The 18617-nt window shown below is 38.1% G+C and overlaps 1 protein-coding gene across 2 annotated transcripts in view; it reads left to right on the forward strand.

The window, feature by feature from the left end:
- The first annotated feature begins 729 nt into the window (after positions 1-729).
- Positions 730-18617, forward strand: part of LOC143283344 (dnaJ homolog subfamily C member 7-like) — a 31849-nt gene continuing 13961 nt past the window's right edge. For both annotated transcript variants that reach the window (XR_013055389.1, XM_076589554.1), the window contains exons 1-7: positions 730-857; positions 1657-1754; positions 7238-7362; positions 8009-8122; positions 8842-8916; positions 10925-11043; positions 11749-11902. Coding sequence is in view for 1 of the 2 variants with exons in the window: in XM_076589554.1 (XP_076445669.1) it covers positions 769-857; positions 1657-1754; positions 7238-7362; positions 8009-8122; positions 8842-8916; positions 10925-11043; positions 11749-11902 (774 nt within the window). In the remaining variant the exon portion in view is untranslated. The remainder of the gene's footprint in view (positions 858-1656; positions 1755-7237; positions 7363-8008; positions 8123-8841; positions 8917-10924; positions 11044-11748; positions 11903-18617) is intronic.

Consider the following 18617-nt stretch of genomic DNA (forward strand, 5'->3'; position numbering starts at 1 on the left):
TATCTTCCTCTTTTTTTTTTCTAATCTGTTTACGTTGTTTGTTAATCGTATTCCATTTTACTTTTTTTTAGGCGATTTTATTCATACCTATATGGCACGTATAATATATGAACCTCAGGCTCTCAACTGATGAAGGTGACCATGGAGCAATTAGTTGGAATTATGCCAGATATCGTGCAGTGTGTTTTAGGATCAGTGCGCACACTTTGAGGCATCACTGAAACCACATGAAACTGAAACAGATCTGAAGACAAAATTGAAAAAAACAAACAAAATACCAAAACAAACCAACCAACCAACCAACCCAACAAACGTGACACCCAATTAATTAAGCTTACCGAGAAATACCTATACAGATGGATCGCATGAACCGCGCACAACCAGACATTGCTCAGGCCAAAGCAGACTTGTATACAAATGTCTACAATTATATATTGCCTTGTCTGGGATGTTGTCGGATGTTGTCTGGCAATAAAGCCATATTATGAATGTGCGATCACTTAATTGATGGTGTAACTTGGAACAGTTTGAGAACAGTTTTGAGACCAGATGAATCATCTGCCTGAGTATTTATAAATTGTTTGCATGGAGAAATACGAGCGGAATAAGCCTTTCTATACCACCAGATTTACGAACCAAATTCAAACGGGCTTGAATCCCACATCGGGATCAAGAACTGGGCGATTACTGTTTTTGCACCGACGTGTGGGACCAACACTTTCTGTTTTAAAGTCTCGTTCTTTCTACGAGAGAACGTGAGAGTGCAAGATGTCAGACATGGAAGTGAAAGAGACCACTCAAATGAATGGCATGGCAGAAACACCAGAGGACGATGATATTGAAATGATTGAAGAAAAGTAAGGTGTTCTTTTGTTCCTACATTTGATGCCGTTGTTAATGTTAGGTTGTTTATAGTTTTGAAATGTGTTTACAATTACAGCCTTGAAACAGTTTGGGTGGATGAATCTGTTGTACACTCAGTTCTTGAGCTTGTTAGTTCGAAGTCTGTAAATGTGATTTTGCCTAGTAACACTGTGATGCATGTTAAATAATGGTCATGTAAGCGTTGACACGTCTAATTTCTGTTTTAATTCAGGTTTTGCCCCAAATGTGGGGAAATATGAAGCCCGATTGTGGTTTATTTTGTCTATTTCCTGCCATGGAATTTTCTAGAAGACGTCCAGATCCAGTCATTATCAACGTTTCGATCAGCACTGATTTGGTATAATAAATATATATATAGAAGCAGTGTCAGCATGTGTACATTTTTCTTTTATTCACATTGATGTATCGCTATGACTGCTGATCCTGATTACTGCTGTCATGTGTTTGTATGATTCTTAGTCCACATTTTTACCATTTGGGGGGTTATTTTATGAATTATATAATTTAAATTCTGTGGGTGGTGGTAACTGGTAAGGCTAAGTGAATAGATTTATGAACAGTGTAACCACCTAGAAACTGAGAACACTGTAGGTCTGTGGTTCAACTCAAGAAATAGTAGATAAGACTAAACATTGAGTTCAGCCATTTGTTTCCAATCTGTGTGTTCAGTTTCAAAACATTCCCCCTGTGTTTTTGCTTTTTCTGCAGCAGTAGTTGGTCTTTTTTTATTTTATTTTTTATATATACATACATTTCTCAAATTGATTACAGTGAAACAGAGAAAGCAGAAACCAAGAAAGAAGAAGGCAACACTTTCTACAAGCAGCAGAAATACAGAGAGGCCCTTGAATGCTACACCCAGGCAATAAGTATGTTAGATACGTGTAAATTTAATTTGTTCCGTGCCTATAAGACGTCATTTGACGTTCTACACACAGTACTTCTATTAAACTCCAGTGACATCCCACATCTATTCCAGTTTTTCTTCATCAGTTTCGTTCAGTGAACACAGACTCTGAACAGTTATTATGAAATTTCTTAACTCTTACCAGTTCGCCAAATATGTTGAGTTTTGCTAGAGTAACCACACTGGTTTCATTCAAGACTCGATATCAGACACTCACCAACAAACAAAATACTCGCATTATATACCAAATGAAAGACAGTTGAATACTCTTTCACATGAAATCCATGTTTTATTGATAACATGAATCAGAGATGAATAGCATCTACTCACATTAGGCCATATGGGGAAAAGTCTTTTCTTTCTGCAAGGTTCAAAATCAGTATGGGTATTTTACATAGACCATAAAATGATATTAGATACAATCTGTTATAAAATCATAAGATATTTTACATTATTAGCACACAGAAAGATTACCACCAAAAACGTTGAAAATCTCCACCCCGACATCATTCAACACACAATATGAGACACTCACAAGCATGCAAACCACCCATGTTGTATACCAAATGAAAGAAAATTTAAGAATCTTTTGTGTGAAATCCTTTTTGTAACAATATCATAAGTTAGTCATGAATAGCATCTTATCAAATTGGTTCTCACACATTGAAATATATGGTAAATAGTAAAAACAAAACAAAACAAACAAACAAAAACAAACAAACAAAAAAAAACAACAACCTACTTCTTCATTGTTAAAATCCATTCTGAGTATTTCATACAAACTAAAAAAATAATACCAGAAACAGTTCTTGTTTTCTGCTCATAGGTATGTGACATTTCTAGTACTTAGCAATATAGTATTCATTATCAGAATAAACCTTGAAAATTTGTATTTGTATTTCTTTTTATCACAACAGATTTCTCTGTGTGAAATTCGGGCTGCTCTCCCCAGGGAGAGTGCGTCGCTACACTACAGCGCCACCCAATTTTTTTGGTATTTTTTCCTGCGTGCAGTTTTATTTGTTTTTCCTATTGAAGTGGATTTTTCTGCAGATTTTTGCCAGGAACAACCCTTTTGTTTCCGTGGGTTCTTTTACGTGTGCTAAGTGCAAGCTTCACACAGGACCTCAGTTTATCGTCTCATCCGAATGACTATTTGCATACTACAATGCCAGTTGGCAAACACAGACCACCAATTACAAATTACACAGAATAGTTCTTGCTATTCTGTTTCAACACATAATGATATGCATTTACAGCACTGCAAAAAATGTCTAAAGCTGAATCAGAGTAAAGGAAATGTTCTTGAAAGATTAAAAAAATATCTTAAAAAAAAGAAGTGTATTTCATATTATATTTCAGCAAGAAATGAATCATGATCCACTGTTAATCCTGAGTGACAACCTAGCTGCATGACAGAAGAAGACAGTACCTCTCTCTCTGAAAACAATAAAATGTGTCACTGGTTTCACACTTCACATAATTTTTTCTTTCTTATCTTTTTTTTCCAAGAGGTAACAGCGTTTATAGTTCCTTCTAACATCACTCCAGGACCATGCTGTTGTGCATACATATTATATTCACAAAGTGGGATACTAATTCCACAGTAAACATTTTGAAAAAAAAATCACATACGGCTCTGGTGAACCTCCTTGTATCTACATGCGTCCAGACATCAGGTGAGTAGAATCCAGGCACATGTGAAGGCTGAAAATGTGAAATTGAGGCACTGGCTGGCTTGGCCCTGGATCTGTATCATTGTAACTCCCTGCTCTGAAATCAGATTTAAAAAAAAAAAATATATATATATATATATATAGAAGAAGACAGCACTGTATTCAAGAGTTTAGACTAAATACTTCAGTTCAGCCCATTCCCAAACCAACCAGTGAGGTAAGCACAGCGTGGAGTCTTGAAAACGAAGGGATCCAAGATGGTGGAAGTGCCATGTGGAGCAGTTCCTTGTTTTTCCGATAAATAAATCTAACACAATTTCTACTTTTTTTGGTTTATCTTAGTCTTGACAGAACTCTAGTGATACTGAAAAATAGTTCTTAATACACAAGACAATAAATTATTTAATTGTGTCTGAAATATACTTCGGAATTGTCCAACATACTAACTGCTATACACTGAGATCATTTGTGCAACGAAAGAAATTGCAGAAATATTAGCAGAAAGTGTAGAAATATTAGCAAAAATAAACTATATATCTCTCTCACACACACTCTCTTGCAGCTATGATATAGTTTTATCAAATTACATATATATTGGTTTCAACATTATACTGCAATCACATTATATTCACACACACACACACACACACACACACACACACACACACACACACACACACACAGAGAAATGTGCACACACACACATGCACAGAGTGACACATGTTGTTTTTACACACACACACACTCTCCATCTCTCTTACACATGCACATACACACACACACCACACATGCACCACACACACTGACAGACAAACACACACACACACACAATTTGATTCAACACCTCTCCCGAAAGTAATCACAAGCCAAGCATGAAACCTATCTGTGTTAGTAACTGCACCAAACAGCAACGTGGAAAAAGTTGTCTGCAAAAAAGTAAACAGAGAACGCTTGCTGGGCAAAATGGCGGTGAGAAAGTGAAAGTGAGGCGTGGTCTAGTCGGAACATTTATTTTGGTACTGTTTTATCAGTGAAGGTTAAATTTCATGTCTGATGCTTCAAAACCCCATTATATTAAAATACAAAGCTATTCTAGAGAAAATCAGGTAATTGCCTTTTAGAAAAGTGCAATAAGTCAACCAGCCAGCCTGCCAGTCAGATCATCATTCCTGTGAGAAGGAAACTTACAGAGACAAACTGTTAAGAGTTAATTAAGTGAGCATATGTCAAGTGGAAGACCCTTTTCTTCTTGGTGATTTTGGAACCCACATGGAAAGGGGGTTTGTCTGTTTGCAGAAATGGCGTTAGAACCAAACTAAGCAAAGACTTGTCCCAGTCAGTGGACTTATACAGCTTCGAAGGCTGTTCAACTTGAAATGATTACAGATAACAATGGAGAAAGATCTCTCTTGCTTTTTAATTCATTAAATTGGAAGATAATGACAGTGACAGTGATGAAACTGACCGCTACATTTGATGCTTGTTCAGTTATGCTATCAAAGTTTTTGAATGAGTGACAGTGCTGACTGGCAGTTAGGACAGATTATGTGCATGTAATGTGGAAAGGGGGAGGGAATCCTCTCATTTTCATTTTCTTCATAAGATTAAGAAACATAACATTTACTTCTTTTTTTTTCCTGTATCTCTTATAGTTTTTGTGCTAGAAACAGTAGAAAGTAGAATTTAAAAATAAAGTTTTTATCTATCAATTTTTTATAATCTATAAATCCTCAAAATTCCTGGCATGGGGAGAGCACCTTTCCACGGAAATCTGTCTCTGAAAGGATTAGATATTGTTATAACTCATCATTTGATTTTAAACTATTACTCAGTTTATTGCAGTGGTTACATAAGTGCAGAAATGAGACAATGAACAGTTTACAGAATGATTTTAAATGTCTGGAAAGACAATGCAGCAATAAAGAGATTTTCTTAATTATTTGATGGATCAGTTCCAAAACTGGGACACAAATGAGCATCATCTGGAACTAAAGGAAAGACGGTAGGTGACAAATCAGATTGGGTAAATTCTTTCCAGTCTTTGACAATTGACTCCCGCAGACATCGTCTGGTTATATAATAGTGCATGGTGGCAACACAGATGGCAATAGTTGAAACTTCAGAGAAGAAAATCAAGTGACTCTAGTTGGTGCCACTGCCAGTCATCTTTTCATTCTATTTTCCAAGCTCTTTGATGGGACAGTAACAGTTCAACTATTTCTACAAGGCAGAACAGAAGATGGTAAACATTTGCCAGGTGTGCCATGTGGATAACTTTTAAAAGAAGTTAATATGCTTGTGCATACACACATGTATACAGGCACATCTGTGTGCCCGTGTGCGCACACACATACATGTAAACACACACACACACACACACAAACACATACACTCTCTCTCTCTCTCTCTCTCTCTCTCTACACCTCTCTCTCTACCTCTCACAATTTCTCTCTCAAACGCACTCGCACACACTGACACAGTTACACAGATACTCACAAAGATATACCTACACGCACATAGTTACTCATTGTCTGATTAAGTGGTTGTACTATAGGTAAACTGTAAAGTAAGAATTATTTCGTGATAATTATGTTTACAAGTTAAGTACAAATTGGTGGGAAATAGTGTCCTGCCCATTTATTATATTCAGTCATCAATTAATATCAAAATGAAATGAAGACAAGGAAATATTTGATGCTCTGTTTAGAAAGACATGATTAGGAAAGAAGAGAATTAAGTAACTCAAACTGTCAAAGAACTTTATGATATATTTATTGTCTTGATTCATTTATTTATCATTTAATTATATATTCATTGTCTTCATTAATTTATTTATCATTATACAGACCAAGTTTGCATTTGGAAAAGAGTCATGGTGTACATAGTTCTTGGTTGGTCATTAATGTCTGTTCACCAAAGTTATTTTAGTGCATATTAGAAAAGGGAAGAAAAAAATATGTGTGGTGTGTGTGTGTGCATGTATAAGAGTGAGCTTTCAAGCTCTGTGTGTTTACATAAATTATGTGACAGGAAGAGTAAGTGAGAATGGACAGGGAAATTAGGGGAATAATGAAAGTAACTGGATCAAGTTAATGAAACAGTTAACTGACCAGTAAAACAATAAAAGCCTGATGACAGAATATCATGACTTTCAATTGGGCCTAGTCTTGATGGATGTCCAGTCCAGTATCATGACTGTCAGTTGGACCAAGTCTTGATTGATGTCCAGTCCACTGCGTTTCAGAGGGTAATGGTGCATTGTTCATTTTGTATGCTAAATGCTGTGTGTGTTAGTGTGTCCACATGAGTGTGATGAAAGGCAAGTCAAGATATGTCTGAATGTTAGAGAAGGTGAAATAGTGTTTTTGATATTTTAAAACAGGCTTTCGATTCCTCTGTGTTTTAATTTTTATACCATGACCCACTGGTGCTGACTCTGACAGTGGTCTTTTTCCTGTCCTATACTACTCGGCTGAAGTGGAGAAATCAGAAGTAGTTGGGGTGAGTGATAGAAATTTCTGTTGCTACAGGAACTGGGTGTGTGTGTGAGTGTAATGCTTCCAATCCAAGTCTGGCATGCTCTTTGTAACTGCCACAAGGTGAGTTGGGCTGATCTTTCAAACTGCAAAATGCTGTGTGTGAGTTTTTGTTTGTTTGTTTTTTTTGTTTTTGTTTTTTGTTGTTGTTGTTGTTTAAAAAAAAAAATATATGAATCCTGTTAGCCCCAGTGTGAGTAGATTTGATAAGAGCTATGGTATGTGTCTGGCAGACTTATGTCCATCATGTGCGGCCTACCATGGAAACAGAGCAGCCACATACATGATGCTGAAGAAATACAAAGAAGCCCTACGAGATGCCCAGCAGGCTCTTCAGCTGGATCCCAGTTTTATCAAGGTGAGGAGGAAGATTGGGAAAGGATTTCTTTTATGCTAAAGAATACTTCCAGCACTTACAGAAGTTAAACACTTACTGAGTGGAAGAAAAAAAACCCACCTACAATAAATAGAATCAGGATTTTTTTTTTTTTAATGAGACGCACATGATACAAACACAGAATAGTCACCCACAGTGACACACACACACACACACACACACACACACACACACACATTCACACTCGCCCAGTCAGTTTTCTTTCCTTTTTTTTCTTTTCTTGTCTATTTTCCTTTCTTTTTTTTTTTTTTCTTTTTTTTTTTTTTAGCTGTTGTGTTTTACCTTTAAAACTCTGGGAGATGCTTATGTTTGACCACACAGTGGATTTCATTGTATTTTATGACACCTATAAAGGTTTCACTCTCAGCATTGGTGATGCTGTTGTATCCAAAACAGATGAAGGATGAAGTTCTAATTGTCTGCAGCTGTCAGAACTTTAAAATGTTTATTAATGAACTGGAGATTGATGCTTGCTTTTGTGGACAAGAACACATGCAGTTAATCCTTCTGTTTTCAACTGTTCAGTATCAACGGAATGTTGGTCAGTTGTGTACATTTGTCATAAATTGGTGCATGAAGATTCTCATATGTAGTGTTGTTATTTCAGGGTTATATACGTGAGGGCAAATGTCATCTCATGTTGGGCAACTCCATGGCAGCTTCTAAAAGTTACAACCATGTCTTGGAGCTGGACCCCAAGAATTCCACAGCTTTGACAGAGGTCAGTACTTCAGGGTTTAAAAAAATAAAACCCAGCTTTTTTGTTTCTCTGTTGTGTCTGTTTTAAAGTCACTGTGTGTGTGCGTGGGTGCATTCTTATGAGTGGTTGTGTGTGTGTGCAGGTGTGTGTGTGTGTGTATGCTTGCATACGTGAAGTTCTGTATATGACAACTGGTAATAAGTATGTGAGAATGGAAAAGGGAGACAATTTAAAATGGTATTGATTGTTGCAACTTCCATGTGTGAAGTTGTGTATGTGAGAACTGGCATATAAGTATGTGAGAATGGAGAAAGGAGTCAGTTTTAAATGGAATTGATTGTTTAGTCTCAGACATTTCTCAGAAATTGTCTGCAATGCAGATGTGCACAAGCAAGCATAAATTCATGAACGCACAAAGCATACTTGCTTGTCTGTATTCTGACATGCTTCATCCACACATATACATGCATGCACAAGCACACATCCATGTCTTTACTCATCCACGCAAGCCATACACACATGCATATTAACAACCATGCAGTGTTGCATGAATACACACACAAACTCACACGCACACGCACACACACACACACACGCACGCACGCGCGCGCGCGCACACACACACACACACACACACACACACACACACACACCATGACAGATGCAGACACAAGTACACACTTAAATGGACGCTACATACCTAGTTTTTTTCTGATATTGTCATGTGATGATGTTTGCAGCTAAAAAATGTGCAAGGTTTGCAAGACCTGGAAGACAAAGTAGAACTGAACTTTGTGCGAGGTGATCACAGAACAGTAAGTACCTGTGTTCATTGTTTGCCTGGGAGGAGCTGATCTCTTTTGATGGCTTTTTCATATTTTTTGTTTAGATAGGGATGGGGATTGGAAGTCGTAGAAGAAGACATGTATGATTTTAGCCAGTTCCTACGCTACTGCTTTTGTTACAAGAATAATTATAATTTGTATTTCTGATTTATTCATAGGAGACAATTATAGGTTGCCATCTGCCACATAAGCCTGTAATTTCTTAATGTTTCAGGCTGACACAAAAAATAAAACACTGCTTGGAATAATCACATACTGGTATACATATACATTAGTTCACATTTGTTAAAATACCTAAAACCCTAAACAGTCTTCAGACAGAGGTTTTGGAACCTGCATGATCTCTGTTTTCAAATTCTTTTTTGATTGTGGTAGTTGGATGTCTTGTCCTATGTTAAGTCCCAAGTTTGTGATATCCTAATGTTGGCAGTCAGTTGTGAATGAATTGCATATCTGCTTTGATAGATGGTCACCTTTGGTTCATACAGGTCTTCTCTATTGTTTCTTTATTTTGCTAAGTCATTAAATTTTTATTCTTGTTTTATTTGAAAATGTGTGTACATGTCATGTGATGCGATGCGTGTCATGGTGTGTGTATGTTTGTGTGTGTGTGTGTGTATTTTGTTTTTTGTTTTTTATTCTCACAATCAGTTGGAAAGAGCCAAAATGTTAGATTAAGAAAAAGCTAATGTTTTTCCTTTGTGTTAGTTTTAGCCAATCTTTCAGTTTCACTTCACTTTAACATCTCTGTTGAACTGTTTCATTTCATTTTCATATTATTCTTAACTCTTTTGTATTCACATATGTAACAGAGAAGCTTCCCAGTACTCATGTTTTTTCCAAACTTTTTTTCAAGGAAAAAATGATTCCTCAATTAGATGAGAAAATTTGAACTTCAAATTATTTCAAAACTAATTTAGTAATTACACCAATGTTTCGAGCACAAAAATTAAAGCCCACATGCAAATTTTTGTTGCGATATGTTCAATGTTTTAGAGAACTTCAGAGAAGTGGTCTTTAAAAAGGAGAAAAATGACGTATTTGAATATTTTACTATTAGCTATTTTTAGACTGTCATAAAATTTTCAGATGAAGACTTATCAGGCTCTGTTATGCTGTACTTGTACCACCAAATCAGCAGCAATCACTCGTGAGCTGTGAAGGCTCAGCCTCTGTAAATATACTTTGCTTTAAAGGTCAGTCTGTGTACTTTGAATCCATGTGGCAAGCAGCTGTCCACAGTATTGTCATATTATTGGGGTAAAATTATGACACCATGGTGTTGGTAATTTTTTCAGTCAAAACCTATACTGCATGTGCGTTTGTTTGGAGTGACTGATTAGTGACAACCTCAGCTTGTCCTGCCATCCCTTTTTCTTTGCCTTTATTGGTGCTACTGTATGCAGTTTTGTTTGCAATGCTGCAAGTGGCATCTTGTATTCCAGGTCATTCTACTTTTCGTTATATCTGTCCATCTCTTTGTCTTCAACAGCATTCACTGAAAAAGTGATTTTGTGTTTTATTTCTTTCTCCAGTTCCCCCATTTATTGCAAAACATGTCTATTTCTTCCTCAGTATGGTTATCTCATATGTATGTACACAAGGGCAAACTAGTGATGTGACTGAAATTTCTGCTTCACATGCTGTGGTTGGAGTGAATATAATGCTGAGGCCCGTCAGTTTCAGCTGGAGAAAATGCGAGAGGGTTGAGTCTATTAAAGATGTGCATGCTTAAAGTCAAAAGAATTGTTAACCATCACTCATACTTTTTATTTATTTATTTTTTATTTAATTGCCATTATGATCTTGTCTGACAGTATGGCCAATATCTTCAACAGATTGCCCTATTTTCCCCAAACCTGTTTTGTGCATTTATTTTTTCTTGACATTATTTTCAGTTGTTTTTTTTCTCTTTTGTTTTGTATAAATTTATCTAGTGTCTGTTATATTAAATTTCGTGTATGTGATTTGTTTTCAGGCCATGTTTTGTCTAGATAGATGCTTAGACCACAGTCCGGCATGTGTACGCTTCAAAGTTCTCAAAGCGGAAGCCCTCACCTTGCTAGGCCGGCATCAAGATTCACAGGAATTAGCCAAGTAAGTTTTCAGTAATTGAAAGAATGAATAGAACAGATATGCAGCTGCTGATAGATTTAACGTTATACCTTGGACAAGTTTTTGCATGTCACTACTTGCATTTCCCACCATAGTACAATCCTTGAGCACATTGCCTTGGAGTCATGAGGCTTCATTTTGGACTTTTTATGGATGTTGACTTGAAGTTCATGGCATAATATCGATTACACAGATTTGAAAACATAACTTTTCCTCCTGGCCTTTCGATGTGAGGAAACATAGTTTGTTTATCTGTCTCCTCACACCCACCCAACCTTTTGTTTTGTTTCTTGTATTAAAATCATCATGTGGTGTGCGTGCCTGTGGTTGGGTGCATACTGTGTATTTGTGCGCATTAGTGCGTGTGTGTGTGCTCTGTGTACTTGTGTGTGTTGGTGTGTAGGGCATATTTTGTGCCTTTTGTGTTTGTGTGTACTTGTTTGCGTTTGATCGATCATATCTGCAGTTTGTAGTATTGTCTTGATGTGCGTGTGTGCATGCGTGTATAATCATGAGGCACTTAGAGTCTCAATATGGGGAGTTTGTGCCATATCAGTACTATATGTTGTTATTATTGTTGTTGTTATAAATAGGTGTTTGAAAATAGTTAATGCCTGACAGTGACATCATTATCTTTGTCTCTCTGTGCGCTTTTCGTTTGACACTGGTGTGTATTTCTGTTTGTAGTGACATTCTGCAGCGAGAAGGGATGAATGCAGATGCTGTGTATGTACGAGGCCTCAGCCTTTACTACCAGGACAACACAGAGAAAGCCTTTCAGCATTTCCAGCAGGTTTTGCGTCTTGCTCCCGATCACAGCAAAGCCAGGGATGCTCTGAAGGTTAGCTCCTCAGCTCTTCTTTGTTGTTTGTTGTTATCTCTGTAATGAGAAAGGGCCACTTGATTGTCATTCTTTTTTAAGAAAGTATTGTTTAAATTTTTTTCTTTGATTATGGTGACTTAAATTGTTGCTGTGAAAAAGAAGGATGGGTGGGCCCATGAAGAATACGAGGGTGAGGGGTTGATTTGAGGAAAAACCTGTTCAGATTGAATCTTTTGTTTTGAGCAGATAGTGCCCATTTGTTACCTGTTTTTCTCTTTACATCATTGTTTTGTTCTCTTAATTTTTTCATCATACTTTTGGATTTTCTCACCGTTACTAAAACGTCTTGCAGACGAAACAGTCCAGACCTGTTTTATCTCGTAAACATTGGCTTAGTCTTCTTTGGAATGCATTTTAATAAAATATATATATTTTTTATTCAAGTTCTTTTACCTCTTTCCCAGTAAATGACTGCTACAGCATTCTGCTCGCAAGATTTGCTTTCAGACAAATGATAGCTAAAGTGTTCCAGTGTGTGAAAAGTGTGTGATGAGCTGCCTGCAAGACAGATTACCACAACTAGCGAGATATTGTATTGTAAACTTTTCTGCAGTGAAAGAAAAGCACATGGTACAGTATGCTGTGTGTTGATGAATAAAAGATTGGTCTCATGACTGGCTTTGCTTCACACATGTCAACAGTAGCGTCTCCAGTGAGCTCTACACTTGATGGAAAAGCGACAACGGCAATTTAAAAAAAATTCATTTGCTTGCAGCATTTCACGGCTGTGCCACTTAGCTTCCAGCAGAGCTGTTTAGTTCCAGAATTCAGTGAGTGGTCAGGAGCACTGCTGCTGATCTAGATTCCACTGGGATGGGAGGGAGAGGAAAGGGGAATGCGTGCGGGCCTCTTTGTGCCTGTTTTCGCATGTGTGTCATTTAAGTGATTTTCATGCCATCACATTCAAACACAATCATTTCAGTTTGCTGTCATTTTTTGTGTACATGATCCCAGTGAATGTGAACTTTAAGTACATGATCCCAGTGAATGCGAACTTTAAGTGTGTTGTGTAATTTACCAAACACTATCTATGTTTTGTGTTACATCCAATTATTTGACCTAAATGTGTGTGTGTGTGTTTGTATGTGTGCCGACAAAAATGGAATCTGGTGCTGTGGCGGTGGCTTTGCTGACTGGACAGCATACCTTCAGTGAACACATAAGATGTTTGGATTGTATGTGTCGTGTGTGTGGCGAACAGGTTTTCAGAAGAGATAAAAGATAAGGGGTTGAATGCAGGACTTTGTGCCAAGTGTGCTTCTGAACTGTTTCGTTTTTTCAGTCTAGATGTTTTGAATGATGAAGAGGGCAAACATCCCACATGCATTTGTATCAAGTGCTACAAAAAACTGATAAAAATGAAACATACTCATGGAAATTCTCAGTTCAAAACTGCAAATGAAAATGTAACACTTGACATTGACAGAATGTCAGAAATCTGGACAACTTTGGGTCAGTGCACAACATGCCATTTTTATCACTCAAAAAGTGAACCTGGTTGCCCGGGAAAAAAAAAAGATGATCACCCGTAAAAAAAATCCACGGATGAAAGTTTTGATCTGTCTGATCTGTGCTTAGATACCGACGACAGTGTGTAAACATCATTTTATCAGCCCACGTCAACACCAGTCAAAAAAACAAGAACACTCTGCACAAACACATCTCCAATCACACCCAAAACACTTGTCACTGACGCAGCTATATCGCCCATCGCACAATTGAAACGCAAGATGGTATATGTTGACTCAGAGGATGAGGATCTCAATAAATCTCTCATTGAAGAAGAAGAAAAGTTATACACACAACTGACACACAAAATATGCTTAAGTCAGGTCACAAATCAACGGTCAAATGCAAAACTGGAGGTCAGCCAATACTGAATAGTGTTGAAAAAAGTCACACAACCCCGCAAATCATCTGCCATAGCATCATCTCCTCTGAAGAAAAAACGGTCTCAAATGATGCAAAAAATTAGATTTCACATCTCAGGGAATAGTAAAGAAGCTATAATAAAACAGCAGGGGTCAGAAGTCAAAAGATCAGGTCAGAGCCACAGACAACAGATACTGCAAGCTGCTGGATGTGGCCGAGTGAAAGTGACCAAAAAACAAGGGTCTGCACTGACAGCTGCCATGGGGTTAAGCTGGGCACAACACAGGATACAAAAGAGGTTTTATGCCAGTCTTGGTGTGGAACATGAAGGGGAAAGGAAGAAGAGGGAGGTGCAGAAAGAAGCAATGTTTGGGGAGGTAGAAATACAAAAGGCAAAACTCATCTTTGTTGATAAAGAGGGAAGAGAGAGGAGGAAACAGCAGTAGGAAAATCAAAGACATTCCAAAGATGGTAGAAAACTTATTAGACTAGTGCGGCAAAGAAAACAAGTTGACATGGCATGATGATAGAATACCGCAGGCTGAGATATGGGTAAAAATTGGAGGGGACCATGGAGGGGGACATTCAAACTCATGCTTCAAATTGCAGATCTCACCAACCTCAACTCAAAGCACAACACGTGTCTCCTGGCCATTGTACACTGCAAGGACAGTCTGGACAATTTGAGAAGAATCTTAGAACCCAACAAACAACAGCCAGCTGCTCTGCAGTCAATGGCATGGCAAAACAAGATAGTCAAAGGGACCTTGTTTGGGGACTGTGACTTTCTCCTCAAACTGTATGGACTGTCAGGTGCACAGGGGACACACCCTTGTTTATACTGCACAGCATCCAAATCACAAACTCCACCTCACTGCAATGAAGGCAGCACCACACAGTGCACATTACAGGGCGTCAAGACTGACTACAGCAAATACAAACACTCCAAGCAGAAAATCGCCAGCCTGCACAACAATGTAATCAGGGAGCCTGTTGTTGACATTGAACTTAGCCAAGTAGCTCCCTCATATCTGCATATTCCTCTGGGAGTGGTCAAAAAACACCATGACCTGCAGGAGGGGGAGTGTCATTCTCTTGACAAAAAGATAGGGGAGTTGATAGCCAGCCAGGGAAAATAGATAGACATCAACTCAGCCTTTTCTGACTTCGTAGACAAACTGACACAGATCCAAAGTGCTGAAGAAGAAAAGAGATTGCTAGAAACTAGGATTATATTTAATAAGTCTGAAGGAGACAGTACACCACTCATTGATTTCCAAAAACAGCAGTGTGAGCTAGCAGATATGGTAGAAGAAAAAGATGCAGACATTGAATATCTCAAGACACAGCTTGACCTTCCACACCTGACTGGCCCTGTCACACAACACTTAGATGTTGTGCTTCAACAGCATAAAGTACACAGGCATACCATGGAGCATCATTCATTGGAAACCACTGCCACAAATATCTCAAGCCAGAAACAATAGAACACATTAGTGACAGTGTAGTCAACAGAACAGGTGAACTGACTCAAGACGCAGACATAAACCTCAGAGCTAGGAACATTTTCCAGAAGTTAACCCTTTGAGCCCTGACCACCGCTTTACCGGTGGTAGAGAAAAATTACATAATGCCTAGCCACTGGTTGAGCGGTGCGTAAACACTTGTGTTGTGTTTTGCTGTTGGTTGACTTGTATTGAAGAGCCAATCAGAAAAACCATAATATTCTGACGTCAGCGAACGTAGTACCAAAATGGCCGCGCCTTTTCACTGTGTTTTGTGCATGTGCTTTGGATAAAAAAGATCAATTTCAGTATAACTATAAGTCAACCAATAGCAAAACACGACACAAGTGTTTCTGCACCGCTCAACCGGTGGCTAGGCATTATGTCATTTTTCTCTACCACCGGTAAAGCGGTGATCAGGGCACTCTTTTTATATTTGCCGTGACACATTAAATACCAATTTTTTGCAAATAATTTTGGCTCAGGAGCTCAGGCAGAAGGGTTAAAATTGTTCAGGAACTCAGGGCTCAAAGGGCTAAAACACTAAAGACACTGTTCTCACGCATTCACACAAACATCTCACATCAAAGACCCTCGACAGGCAGTGACGTTGACACACTGGATAGTGACATCAAACAGTACATGTCTTTCTTCTGCCAACAGTTCCCACAAACACGCATCATTTCCAAGCAACACATCCTAGAAAATCACTGCATTCCATTCATTCATTCTCATGGATTTGGCCTGGCACTACATGGGGAACAAGGGGGGGAGGCAACACATGCGGTCGTCAAATCACTCAAAAAGAAAGCATAAGGGATGCAGTCACAAGACCAACTGTGTGTCATCATGCAAGAGCACATGACAATTGTCTCCCCTATGCTTCAGCAAGTCGTACCCCAAGCAGGAGAATCACGGCACAAATAAAAAAAATAAAGAATAAAAAATATTTTCAGCCCTGTTCTTTTCTCCACCCTGAATCCCTCCCTCCCATGCACACTCATTAAAAAGAAGAAAAAAAAATGTTTGAGTTTAGTGTCACCCTTCAACTGAGTGGATTACCAACTGCAAACAAGGATTCATATGGATTTATAAGTTCAGGTAGGAATGTATTTTATTATTTAGAACTTACAGATGCATGTCAGCATGTTAGATTGTTTACTAAAAGTATGGTATCGTCATGGTGTATCTTTTAGAATGACCAGATGCATGTCACAAGCAAAGGCACACATACTGACACGCAAAACATCTAGTCGGTGTAAATCTCTCTTTCCCATTCTCTGTCTCTCTCTATGTGCCTCTCCCCTTTCTCTGTCTGTACACATGCCTCTGTTTCTAAGTATGTCTGTCTCTTCATACATGTCTGTCTGTCTCTCTCCCCGTGTGTTGAGAGAAGTGTGAAACTTAGGTGGCTGGCAACAGTTCTCAGTGGAGCTGACCGTTAAATACTGACACAAATTTTGGGGCGGTCTGCCACCTCTGGGTAACAGTATCGTCTATATTTTCCTTTCAGTTGTATTGTGGAGACATGCATGTATATAATGACATAAGTTTTATCTTGAACCAAAATTATATACACACACAACACCGAGTTGAATTTGAACTACATTTTGTGTGTGTTCCTCAGTTTGAACAGAATGTTCGTGTGCTCAATAAGTTTGTACCGCTTGTACACTGCATGTAGGAAATTAAACCTGCTCATGTTTGGTATTGTTAGATTTGTCAGAGAATCACACATCCATTCACACCCATAGCGCCCTACTTGTTGCATTCTGACACAGAGTATTATTTTTTTAAAAACACTTCACCCTGTTTCTGACAGTTTATCAGCAGCAGTGGAGCTGTTCACAGCTGTACACACTGCCCGTATAACACACACTTCACTGAGAATAGCGCGAAATCAGTTGTCGTGTGCTCGATAAGTTTGTACCGCTTGTACACTGCATGTAGAAAATTAAACCTGCTCATGTTTGGTATTGTTAGATTTGTCAGAGAATCACACATCCATTCACACCCATAGCGCCCTACTTGTTGCATTCTGACACAGAGTATTATTTTTTTAAAACACATCACCCTGTTTCTGACAGTTTATCAGCAGCAGTGGAGCTGTTCACAGCTGTACACACTGCCCGTATAACACACACTTCACTGAGAATAGCGCGAAATCAGTGGTGCAGCAGAGCGCTGCCCCTATAGACTGCATGTGTGTCTGTCCAGGCTATCACCTTTCCAGTGCTATGTGCTCACTCGCTGTTCATCCTCCTTCCCCTCCACTTCATGCCGAAACTAAATGTGTTGCCTTGTGCCGCCGTGATTTAAATGTTGCAGACGGAAGGTTCTGATGTTGAAGAAGTGGATGAAGACAAACAATTCAGCAGTTCTAAGTTGAAAGCAATGAGCTGGGCCATTTATAAACAGACTCAACATCAGAAGCAAGTGATGAGGGGAATAATGAGGGCATTTACGTCATGAAGTGTATCAAGAAATAGTTTTTTGTGCAGTGTGTGGTTTGACTGAAGAATAGTCATGATTAATGATGTATGTTTCTTTCCAGCTGTGCCTTCTTTTTCTGATTTCTGGTCAGATGAGTGCCACACCCTTATTGACTTTTTTTTTCCCCCTCTTTGAGTAAGATAATGATATTTTATATATTTTTTATGATTTTTTTCACCAAACCCTTGTTGGCTTCACTTACGGGCTGTTATGGAGATAGACAGGAATTGAGGAGCAGCATTTTATACCTACATAGAAAGGAAGTATGTGTAATCACACTGACTTGGTTTTCTATCATTGAATTAGTGGATCACATTGGCACTTTCTAAGCTTTCAAAAGTACTGTAAAAAAGTAAAATAATAGAATTATTTTTTTTGCATTGACTTTGTGTACACTTACACCATGGTGAAGTCATGAAATCTTGATAAACAAGTTTGTGATATATTAAGTATGATATATGATTAATTAGTTAATCAGTTAGATAATCATAAATGTTCATAAGATGTAGTTTTGCTAAGTATATTAGTGTTGTAGCAGGTATAACTTTTGAATTACATCTGATCAGGATGGGACATGTTACCATTACTGTCATATGATATATTTGGTTAATTGCACTCATGTAAAATAGGTACTAGTTTGACTGCATTAAAAATAAAAGAAAGTAGTCACATGATGATGATGGAAATTAGTGAAAGAATCACTCATTTATGTCATCTCCCCAAACCATTACAGTTGACGGCATTAAGCCAATAATTAACTATCTCATCGGGTGAATCTGAATGACAGTGCGACTCACATCCAC

Source organism: Babylonia areolata, chromosome 1 (assembly GCF_041734735.1).
Source record: "Babylonia areolata isolate BAREFJ2019XMU chromosome 1, ASM4173473v1, whole genome shotgun sequence".
NCBI classification, from domain to species: Eukaryota; Metazoa; Mollusca; class Gastropoda; order Neogastropoda; family Buccinidae; genus Babylonia; species Babylonia areolata.